The sequence below is a fragment of the Centroberyx gerrardi genome, chromosome 12, assembly GCF_048128805.1.
Source record: "Centroberyx gerrardi isolate f3 chromosome 12, fCenGer3.hap1.cur.20231027, whole genome shotgun sequence".
NCBI lineage: Eukaryota > Metazoa > Chordata > Actinopteri > Beryciformes > Berycidae > Centroberyx > Centroberyx gerrardi.
The window spans coordinates 7,430,080-7,442,347 of NC_136008.1; the positions used below are offsets into that span (position 1 = coordinate 7,430,080).

Sequence of the window (12,268 nt, forward strand, 5' to 3'; positions counted from 1 at the left end):
TACCCCATTTCCCAAATCTACTCTGCATTTGTTTGCTCATCCAATGGCTCACAGCCATTCTCAGTAACATACTCGTTGGTCTCATGACGCTAGCAGTTTACTGTATTGTAAATATTAATAAGTGTGATTTTTGAAAAGTAACTGCTGAGTGACTCCTTGCACATCTGCTTTTGAGGCGGGGTTTTGTGGCTGCGAGCTTTGATGGAACAGAATGTAAACAAAGTCGAGGGGTATTTATGCTGAGGCGCTGTAATTACACAATTCATACTGGATTATATAAACAGGTAGTCCCAGGCAAACACATGCATGCAAGGACACACGCACGCACACACACACACACACACACACACACTGCTCTAGATTATGTAAATAACAAGTATAAAGGGAACACGTGCATGGACATACATATACACACATGCACTCACATACACATTTCATAATGCATTATTATTAACAGTTGATCTCACTTCAACACACACACAGATGGACACTTTCTGGCCTTCTAAACACACACTAACGTGTGCATGTCGATACACACAAATATTTCTGTCAAAACTCCCACACACGTACAGTGCAAAATGCACTCAAGCGCACACAAAAACACCCACACACACACACACACACACACACACACACGTGTACACAGACAACACACGCAGAGATGAGGCTTTCCACTGCCCTCCCATTGTCCTGAGATGCAGTGCGGTGTTTTAAGGCGACATCCTGGAACAGGATCCTGGAGATGCCAGCCAGGAGCAAACAAACACATTAAAGCTCAGTTAGAAAGGACAGTCAGTCCAGTCCATCATATCACTCTGTGTACGTTTTGAATTGAAATCGCTTTAAAGTTAAAGTGGTCGTCTGTGTGAAAACAGTTTTTTTTTAAATTCTGGCCACATCTTTGGTCTCCGTTTTTCCTGGATTTTCTGTTGATGACGTTTGAGTGTCTGTAGTCTGGTCAACCATGGTGGCTATCGCTGCTCATGCTAACTACCCAGTTCTTCTTCTATTTATTCCAAACAAACCGCTGTTGCTGCTGATGAAAACGTAAAATGCATCAGTTCCTGTTCGCCAGACGTTTTATCCCCTTGTTAAACTCTACCTGTTAACTCTGAAGTGCTGTGGTAGCACTGTGTTGTTGTCACTCAGAGAATCACTGAACAAATTTCTTTCATGCATTGACTTCACCACTACAGTCAGAAAATCCCAGAGCTATTTCCTGGTATGTGAATGTTCCGTGCACCAACCTAGAGCTGGCTCAAGCTTGTTTGATCTCTACCGTACTGCCTGGTGTACAAGTACACACTGTATTTCCCTTATACATGGCTCTTAGGGCTGCACCGCTTAAACAGTGCATATCATAACTCCCCTAAGCACTGTGTGTTGCCAAATCATTACGCACAAACATATGAACCAACAAGACACAGAGCCGGCTCTTACAGAGGTGCTCCTGTGCACCTAATTATGATAATACTACTTCTAATAATAATAATAACTTTATTGGTCCCCATAGGGAAATTGGTTTATTGCTCGCCCCCTTCAACAGGGAGGTCAGAGGTCAGCTACAAAATGGTCCCTGGAGCAGATAGGGATTGAACTAGGAGGTTGGAGGGCGGTCTCCCTACACACTACACCATCCTTCTGTCCATAAATGTCATTCTGATTTTATTTTGTTACATTTATTCTATCAGAATTAAATGGGTTGAGGATGGCACTTACACTGCAGGGTTAAGGCTTCTAGTCCCTGTTTAACATAATCGGTTGGCTTGGCATCAACACTGCCAGGGTTAGAGGCTCCATTCTAACTCCACCTCTACTAAAACTGTAGTCATGGTGCTTTCAGTAAAAGTTACACTGCAAGACATTCTGTTGGAAGGTGGAAGGTATTGTCTCTGTCTACGTTCAATGCCGCCGTATTTTTGTATGGAGAGAATACAAATATTCATGTAGCTTGTCACTATACCCAAGCCATTTCCATCCATTAATTCACTGCTGGAGCTGATCCACTGGGCCCATTAGCCCTAATGAACGTCATAGCAGCCACCTACACACACTCAGAAGCATTCATCTACCCACGGAATTGGACTGCTAAAATGTCTCATTGAAACAATATTAATGTCTAGACAAAGGGCTGTATAGTTTCAAGCAATGTTTAGCTCAGGGTGTAAACAAATCTGGAAATGTGTGTGCATGCACATGCACACGTATACACACTAATGCCTAATGCTTTCACACTTCATAAGCCAGCTCAATAAAAACCTCTTTCCCTCTGTCTCTCTCTCTCATTACACAGTCCTGTTTTTGAGTTTACTCAAGTCCATAATATGTTAATGACCAGTATTGTGGCAAATTTGAAATGTTCCACAATAACAACAACAGCCTCTCAACACTTGGAAAAGAGTTTTCATCACAGCTACAGAGTTATACAAGTCTTTGGGAACGTGGTCTAACCAGAGGTGGTTAAAGCCTATTATATTGTTAAATGCTAACCGTTAAAACATCATTTTTACAGTAGCAGCCATGTTTCATTTTACCCTAGTTACTAATCTGCCTGATTGATGGTTCACATGTTAGTGTGGGGTAGCTGCCCCACTGTAGCCTCCTATCCTTTATGTTCAAGAATTCAAGGAATGTTTCCAGGTGTGAGATATGTGTGTGTGTGTGTGTGTGTGTGTGTGCGCGCGCATGTTTGGCCGTGTATTTATAACTGTAAGTGCTTGTGCACTTTGGCCCGTAAAGAGTGACATTCTTGTCCCCCCAAGACATTACAGGAAAAAAGCTGAGTGGCAAGAAATATTTTTGCCTCCACACCATTCATGGGAACCCCCGACTCTCCCAGTACAGCACTCAGCGTTCCTCCATTGACTGTATGTTAACTTCTGCTGAGCTACTCTGCAGTCAATCTGCCCTTGAGCAAGGCGGTGGAAGACTGCGGTTCTCCTCGGCATCTCCCAAGTGTGAATGTGTGTGACTATAAATGCAAAGCAGGGCATCGCTGAAAAATGGCATGCACACTCAGCAAACCTTTCCTGGATAAGGAAAAGTTTTTAAAAAATAACGTAAAAGCTGGTGACCAGGCTGTGTTTGACCCCAGCATCTGGTGTTTTAAACGGGGTTAAGGGGTCTTAAGTCTGGAAAAAGGGCAAATTGTGTTGTTGAGGTTCCACAGGATATATATGAAATCCAACAATTGGGAGATCCCATCTGATCAGATTGTTCTGTGTGAATTCACCAACCATGTGAATGTGTCTACAATCACTTTGATACAGGTGATGGAAGACATATTGATGCAGGATATGTCAGTGTGTCAGTGAGCATGTGTGTGTGTGTGGTCTTTAGTTGATGTGCATGCCTGTGCTGTGTGTGTGTGTGTGTGTGTGTGTGTGTGGGTGGCTGTGAGGGTTATTGGGTTTGCAGCCAGTTAAACACTGGGCTGTCCCTTTTGTAATCTGATAAATGACAGGTTTGAGAGACATTTTTTTTTTCTTTGAAAGCATAATTACCTAGTACAGTTCCATGCAAGGTCGTTTTGTATGCATCTGTACATCTGTAAAGCATCAGGGATATTATGCTTTTTCAGGGTTTTTATTTCAGATTTTTTTTTTTTCTGGACATACAACTCCCATTCATTTCTGATAGATCATTGCTTTTCTTATTTTTTCGCTTTTTGCTCTTCGATATGAAGCATGCTGCAATACTGTAGTTCTACTATGCCACCAGTATGTATTGTCTCTCTCCCAGTACATGTCAAGAAGTGGATGTGCTTTAAAATCCAAAAATTGAAACATTTTTGCCTCTAGAAGTCTTAAGTATCCAGTCTCGAATGCAGTAATTGAGAATGAATGTTATATCAGAAACTGAATAGTAGTTTCACTTTTGAGTTATTTACCGGTGAATGAACTCCAAATCATCAGTGAATCTAAAATGGAGTGTGTTATCTCTCTTCGGGTGCGTCTCTGCCTGGGTGAAAGTGTATCTGGAGCTCACGCTGCATGCTTGTCCGTAAGCTGGCTATCCTACAGCAGGCTGGCAGTGACCGGGGAACTGTGAGGTCTGTGTAAGCAGCCTGGAAGCCATCTCCCCTAGCAGATGGCCATTATTAGTGACAATGAAGACTGGACCACAGGGGCCAAATAGAATAACAGGGAGCCCATTTCCTTTTTGGCTGTGCATGAACCACCTATTCTGCAATCTCCCTCTGTCTCTGTCTGTCTCTCACTCTCGCTCCTACCCACTCACTCAGTCACACACACACACACACACACACGTCGTCTTCTGCTGTGTCTATATTGTTTTTCCATGGGCAGATCCAAGTTTTTTTTTTTAACCAGTAGTCCAAAGTGGTTCCTGTGGAGAGGCCTCGCAAACGAGCACATGTACAACAAACGTGAATTCTCTTAATTCAACACAGATTCCCCGGAGAGAAATCTTAATGGGCACTTATTCAGTACCGAAGGCCAAGAACAGTAAGTTGATGTGTTGGCCTCAGTTCAGCTCACATCAACAGTGTTGTACAACTGCTGCACTCACTGTATAGTGGTAATTTGTGTCCTCCACTACTTCTATCAGTGTATCATGGCAGAGACAATCAAATGCTTATAATCACCTCTGCATTTTCCATTTATCCACTGCTTATCAAGTGGCATCTTGTTTAAACGGAATGAATGGGAACATACAATACCGGTCAAAAGTTTGGACACACCTGATTGAATGTACTATGTTTTTCATTATCTTAAAGCCATTTTGATCTAAAGGCTTATGCTTAAATGCTTGAAATGTGTTTCTTAGACAAATATAAATAGTGAAGTCGATGCATGAATTTCTGTCTAAAGCCTTTGCCTTTCCATCTTTTTTGGTCACTACATAATTCCATTTGTGTTATTTCATAGTTTTGATGTCTTTACTATTATTCTAAAATGTGGAAAATGGTAAAAAAAAAACAAAGTGGTGTATCCAAACTTTTGACTGGTATGGTAGTGTACATTATATATTCCTACTGGTATTAGTACAACATTGTATTTTTTTTTTTTTGGCCAACCACAGTTAGCACTTTACTTAGCAAGACATTGTGACCTAAAACTTAATTATAGCTCAAAGTTAGCACATGCTGACCACTTGAAATGCATTTAGTCGATAGTCACATACAATATTGTAACAGCAAACTAATTCACACCTCTGCCGCCTCTTGTCTCCACAGGAACAGTAAGAAGGAGTCGGACCTGGAGGCGGCCCTGGCCAGGCTGAAGGACCTGGAGGCCCTCCTCAACTCTAAAGATGCTTCCCTCACCACTGCCCTGGGGGAGAAGCGCACCCTGGAGGCTGAGGTCAAGGATCTCAAGGCCCAGCTGGCCAAGGTAGATATATTTTTTACTTGAACTGAAGGTGAACATGGTCTTTTATAGGCAGAGCCAGTTTCACCACCCTAGAGCCCATGAAACCCATACAAAACCTGTGCTAAAAATTCAGAAATGCATGCTCATGTACTTTGAAATAAGGCTGTTTTTGTGGTGTCCAAAAAGTTGACATTTTGAAAATATAATTTTCATCCAACAGCATTTAACAGCAAACTGAAATAGATTCAGTGTTTTAAAGCTTCTGCTCATTACTTTTAGATATTATTGAGTCACAGCAAGTACTTTTACTCAAACCAGGATCATTTCAGCTGATAGCAGATATCTTCCCCATGACACATCACTCTAAATGATACATTAAAAATTAAGAGTGATGCATCATGGTAAGAACAGTTAGATTACAGTTAGATTTACATTTCAGACATTTAGCCGACCCTTTTATCCTAAGGGACATTGATTGTAACACTAGAATAACTTTAAAATCCTAGATCGCCAGCCAAAGCAAACAGTAGTAGGAGTGCAAGGGTGAAAGCGACAGCGCCTGACATTTGGAGATGATTCTTGCCTGAGTGCGGGTGCTTTCTGTGCTTCACACACACTGAAATACCTCAAAGAAACTAGTAACTTTATATAAACACTCCAGGCAGTTGATTGTGAATGAGGACAAGTGCTGAGGCAGACAACTAGGTTGCAGCGTCTGCTCTTTGTTTTATCAATGAATTTTACCATATGACTGACGTGGATAGAGTTATAGCCTTGCTCCACCTACTGGTCAAACTGGGGAACTGCAGGTTTTCCTCCTACATTAATAGCCGAGTCTCTCTGCCGTAGTTAAAGTTAACAAATGAAAATGCTACGCAAATCAGACCCTGAGGTGCATTTGGTTTTTGTCTGTCATGGGTGTTATTCTGTAGTGTATTTGCTTAAATGCCTAAATTAAAGAACATTTCTCTCCTCATCTCTCTTTTCATCTCTCTCTCTCTCTCTCTCTTTGTCTCTCTCTCCTCCTCCCTCCCTCCCAGTTGGAGGTCAGCCTAGCCGATGCCAAGAGGCAGCTCCAGGATGAGATGCTGAGGAGAGTGGACGCTGAGAACCGCCTGCAGACCCTGAAGGAGGAGCTGGAGTTCCAGAAGAACATCTACAGCGAGGTCCCACTCTCCACCTTAACCCTTCTATATTTATTTAGCTATCCAGTCATCTCTCCCTCTTTGTATCTTTTCCACGAGATATATCGATTTGTTTCCAGCCACCTACTTGTTTGTTTTCCATTCCCCCTTCAAATCTGTCTCACAGATGCACAATTTGTTTTCCTTATCTCACCTGATTTATTTTACCTTTTTAGTTTATTTATTTGCACGTATGAAATTATAAAACGCAGAAAGAACAGAAATATTTACAGGTTGTACAGATGAGATTTAAAAATATCTTGACTCAAAAGAAACAAAGAAGACAACTGAATGCTTAGATTTCAATTTCGGTCATATTGAAGTCACATTCTTTATTTCCTTTTTTACCCTTACTGCTACCACGCTGTAGGTAGGACCAACTTAGTCGAGTCCAAGTGAATTCCAGGACCAGGTAAAATCAAGTTCAACTCAAAACCAGGTCTAACAGGGGCCAAGTCAAGATCAGAGCAAATCAAGTTCTATTCAAGACCTAAGACCAAAATAGGCAATAAACAGTGTTTCTTTCCAAACTTAAAAATAATGATTAAGGAGTTTCTTAAAGAGACATAGATCTAAACAGATGTAGATCTATCTGCAGGGGCTCTGTACTAAACCCTTCAACATCCAGCTAATTACTACATAGGAATTGACTAATCAATGCAAAGAAGGTCATGGACCATAGTTGGTTTCTACAGGTGAAATCCCTTAAATTGTTTGCAGTAAACCAAACATCAATAAAATTACCCCTTTTCTATAGTTTTTAGATAGGAAGGAAAGTGGCTGAGACCGAGACAAATCTGAGTGAAAATAGCCATGAGACCGAGACAAATCCAAGACGTCATCTTATGTTATTGCTCCTCTCCCTGTGGGTCTGCAGGAGCTACGTGAGTCCAAGCGCCGGCACGAGTCTCGCATTGTGGAGATCGACAGCGGGCGGCAGATAGAGTTTGAGAGCAAGCTGTCCGAGGCCCTGACCGAGCTGAGAGCCCAGCATGAGGAACAGGTCCGCATCTACAAGGAGGAGATCGAGAAGACCTACAACTCCAAGGTACGCCTGACTGCTGCAGAACACACTGCTGTGGCGCCGCCTAGAGTCCAAATAGTGGGAGTCTAGCTGAGTAGTCGTCTCGCCTACTTTTTTTTTTTTTTTTGCTTCTTTTGCATTTGCAATTAGCTTTAATGAGGTAAGCAAATAGCCGGCACCCATAATACAGATAATGTACAATATTGATTTACACCACTTTTTCCACAATCCATGTCTCAGTTTGTTTCACTGCTTAAAATCCTTTAACACTTGTCTCTACCCTTTCATCTACATCTTAGCTTCAGGTGACAAGTGAATTTAATAGGCAGCATCATTGTCCTGTGGGAATCTTAATGAGGAACGTGGATAAGGACAGTAGATTTTGTGCTTTACTTGTAAAGGAAACCACAGCTGAATGAAACCGTTCTTTGTTTTGCTGGACCCCCTTGAGGAATCCCACTTTGAGAGTCATTGTGTGTCAGTTTAGTTTACTTGACATTTTTCAAAACACATTAAAAGCTTAAATGCATCTCCAACAGTAAGGATTACAAAACAGGTCAAAGACTTATTTCCATTGTGGTCCTTGGTCTTCAAAACTGCACTCATTACATTATGAGTACTCTCTAAAATAGACAAATCACACCTCTTAAGTTGAGAACCTGTATTTCTCTCACAAATTACCCAGCTCAGTTTTACTCAGGTTCTCTGTCAGACAGCCGCTTCCTGCAGTAAGCCTCTGCTGATAGCTGACCAGCCGTCTCTCTGTCTGTCAGCTGGAGAACGCCCGTCAGTCAGCGGACAGGAACAGCCACTTGGTGGGAGCCGCCCATGAAGAGCTGCAGCAGACCCGTATTCGACTGGAGACCATGTCCGCCCAGCTCAGCCAGCTGCAGAAACAGGTACACACACACACACACACACACACCCCCACACACACACAAACACACACACTCTGTCAGTCACACTGTCTATCTGTCAGTGTCGGGTTATCTGTCTGATGGTGGTTTCACTGACCACCTTGCTGTGATATGGCTGACTGATACTGACATGTTTGCTCCAAAAACATGTTGCTGTTTTAAAATGTTTTTCACCACATCTAAGCTATATTGATAATTGTTAAACTTCAGTTGATCCAGCAACCACACTAATCACTGTTGTTTAGGTAGGGTTGGCAGTGTTTGGACCGTTATGAGCAGTGTATAGGCTGCTTAATTGGTTAGTCTTAATTGACTAATCTTCTGTGTGTGTGTGTGTGTCTTCCCTTATCAGCTGGCGGCGAGGGAGGCCAAGGTGCGGGAGCTGGAGGAGGCTCTGGGCCGGGAGCGGGACCTGACGCGGCGGCGGCTGGAGGATAAAGAGCGGGAGATGGCTGAAATGCGCGCCAGGATGCAACAGCAGCTGGACGAGTACCAGGAGCTGCTGGACATCAAGCTGGCCCTGGACATGGAGATCAGCGCTTATAGGAAGCTGCTGGAGGGAGAGGAGGAGAGGTGAGGATGTTGTAAGACGACAGATAGACCGAATAGTCCAGTTGTGCCTCAGCAGCGCCTGTTTGAAACTCATGGAGGAAGAGGAGGTGATGTGCTGTGTGAGTCATTAGGCGGATCGTGGCACTGGGGGCCTTGGTACAGTATGATTTTATGATGTTTCCGACTGGGGCCAACTATATTAAAATAGAATATGCACTTATACAGTATATTGTGGGTAGGAAGCCACTGTATGAAGAAAGAGGAGGACAGATGAGGGCCACTGTACAGAAATGTGTGCAAACAGTCAGATATAGCCGTACACATAGAGACAAATGAGGGTCTATAGGAAAGGGTCACATGTTAACAAGTCAGTGCAGAATTGGTTGTACATAAAAGGAGGCTTACTGAACCTTGAGGAGGCAGTACTTCATATATTTGGTTGTGCAGTTTTATGCATGTTCCTCTTCATAGGGGAGGGAATGCATGTTATTAATGCATGAATGTATATTAGCTTTGCCATTCTAGTGCACATCAGTTTATTAGGTATTACATTGCTGTAATGAGCAAAAAGTGTAATGAATAACCTTTTAGATTCAATACCATGAGACTCAGCTTCATGAACAGCCGGACCATGTGAACCATTTCTAAAACTTTCTGACATTCATTGACATTCATCTCTCTATAAATATATGAGCTATGCAAATCTTTTCTGCGCTCTCTCCCACGGCCCCAAAACATGTACAGCGTTCCTCAAACTTTTACCAATGAAGCTTAGACTGAGTATATGTGTATTATAATGTTACACTGACTCCACCGGTCTATATCTCTAATGTAACCCTTTTCCACCATCTCTCCCCAGGCTGCGTCTGTCCCCCAGCCCTCCGCCCACCCGGGTCACCGTCACCCGGACCTCTGGCTCGGGTCACAGCCACACCAGCCGCCTCCTCCACTCCACCGCCGCCGCCGCCTCCAGCAGCCGCAACTCCTCTGGCAGCGCCAGCGCCAAGAAGCGCCGTCTCAACGACAACGACAGCGAGACGTCCAGCATGGCGGGGGGCACCGTCACCAAGACGCGCATCGCCCAGCAGGCCTCGGCCAGCGGACGCATCACCGTGGACGAGGTGGACCAGGAGGGCAAATACGTCCGTCTCAGCAACAAGGCCGACGAGGTACAGTGGCTGCGTGTGGGTGTGTGCTGTGTGTGTTGGTGGGGGAGGAAAGTTTGTCTGGGCTGTACTTACGTGTCTGTATTGGGTTGTCTCAGTTTCTCACTGTGTTGAAGTAATAATCCACAACATTTTCATAAAAATAAATGTCCATTTTGCTACTCTCTATCACCGATTGATATAACACAATAGTGATTCAACTTATAGCCAGTTCATGAAATCTTGCACATTTGCTGTTCTAAACACCCGGTATTGGGTAGGTCATTCCCGGAAAAAATCTGATGTGTTTTGCATTTCAGGCAACAGCAGTTTATTTGAAATGAATAGAAGAAGAACTGGGTAGTTAGCATGAGCAGTGATGGCCACCATGGCTGAACAGACAAAGAATTTACAGAAACTCGAACTTCATCAACAGAAAATCCAAGGAAAAAGACGTCACCTCACATCACCTCACCTGTCAATCAAACAGTGTGTCCAATACACACTGTTTGATTGACAGGTGATCTCTGGGAAATGCAGTGCAGAAACACCACAGCAATGAACACTGAGGACCAAAGATGTCATCAAAATAAAAAATAAAAAACCCACAGATTTCACACCTGCACTTTAATGCGGGTGGAAGGTGTCTCTGTTGTTTTCTTGTGAAGAGACAAGATAATGTGTCCATAGTCCTCGAAACAATGGATTTAATTGACACTGTAAAGTCCTGGCGATATAATATGTATATATGTAATAATTTGTAATCCATGCTCTGTCCCATCCTCCATCTCTCTCTCTCTCTCTCTCTCTTCCTGTTTCCCTCATGCAGGACCAATCGCTGGGCCACTGGCAGGTGAAGAGGCAGGTCGGCACCGGCAGCCCCATCGCCTACAAGTTTCCCCCCAAGTTCACTCTCAAGGCTGGAGGGACCGTCACTGTGAGTTACACTTGGTTTCTTTGTGTGTGTGCGTTACATCTTTCCATTTATTTGTTATTATTATATATAATATTATCTATTTTGTTTATTCTTTCTTTCTTTCTTTCTTTCTATCTTTCCTTCCTTTAACCTTTCCAGATCTGGTCTTCAACTGGCGGTGGAAACCACAACCCCCCCACTGACCTGGTGTGGAAGACCCAGAACTCGTGGGGCACCGGCGACCTCCTCCAGACCACGCTCATCAGCGCCAACGGGGAGGTGTGACATCACCTCGCATCACACACCTCGATGCTAAATATTTTGCCCGACTCTCATACACGCATTTTTTTGAGCTGATCTTCCCTTTTTTGTTTCTTTTTAACAATAACCTGACTTTTCTCATCACTAGGAAATGGCCATGAGGAAAGTCACACGCACCCTATTCCATGACGACGAAGACGACGACATGGTAAATTGCGCTGTTGTTAAGGCATCCCCCTAAATTATACAGCACACTGGAAAACATCATACATTATACATCGGGAACATCACATCTCACGGCTCCCTAACGGAAGCATTTCCCAGTTGAGCAGCAGTGGGATGTAACTCATGCTGTCGCGTGTCGCCCCCTGCAGGGAGCTCACAGCACGAGCGGCGTGGAGAGCGAGTACAACCTGCGGAGCCGCACGGTGATCTGCGACTCCTGCGGCCAGCCGTCGGATCGCTCGGGCGGGTGCAGCAGCGGGGGCGGGCTGCCCGAGGGCCTGGTGGGACACTCCTTCATCATGGGCTCCAACCAGCCCAGACAGGTAACGTGGTGTGTGGTTATAGGGGGGTTATAATGATAATAATAATAATAACAATAATAATAAACTTTATTTATATAGCACACAACTGTTGCAAAGTGCTTTCCAAACAGTTATGATAAATAAGTACACTGAGTACATAGAACAGAAAACAAGAAGTAAAATTAAGATAAAATGACATAAAATTAAAAAAACAAAGAAAAGAAAATAAATAAAATAAAAAAAATAAAATCAAGTAAAATATGAATATTAGGAGACAAACTGGGATAAAATACAAACTGGGATATTATGTTATAATATGGGCGGTAGAAGTTACATGACATGAAGCAGAGCAACATTATCCAGCTTATTACATGGCTACTTACCGAAGACATTAATAATCTGACACAAA

At 43.3% G+C, this 12,268-nt stretch overlaps 1 protein-coding gene across 4 annotated transcripts in view; it reads left to right on the forward strand.

Annotated features, from left to right (window-relative positions):
* Positions 1-12,268, forward strand: part of lmna (lamin A) — a 31,063-nt gene that overhangs the window by 14,942 nt on the left and 3,853 nt on the right. For all 4 annotated transcript variants that reach the window (XM_071907177.2, XM_078286960.1, XM_078286962.1 and 1 more), the window contains 10 exons: positions 5,198-5,354; positions 6,374-6,499; positions 7,395-7,565; positions 8,315-8,440; positions 8,811-9,031; positions 9,870-10,179; positions 10,985-11,092; positions 11,231-11,350; positions 11,481-11,540; positions 11,707-11,880. In XM_071907177.2, the coding sequence (XP_071763278.1) occupies positions 5,198-5,354; positions 6,374-6,499; positions 7,395-7,565; positions 8,315-8,440; positions 8,811-9,031; positions 9,870-10,179; positions 10,985-11,092; positions 11,231-11,350; positions 11,481-11,540; positions 11,707-11,880 (1,573 nt within the window). The remainder of the gene's footprint in view (positions 1-5,197; positions 5,355-6,373; positions 6,500-7,394; positions 7,566-8,314; positions 8,441-8,810; positions 9,032-9,869; positions 10,180-10,984; positions 11,093-11,230; positions 11,351-11,480; positions 11,541-11,706; positions 11,881-12,268) is intronic.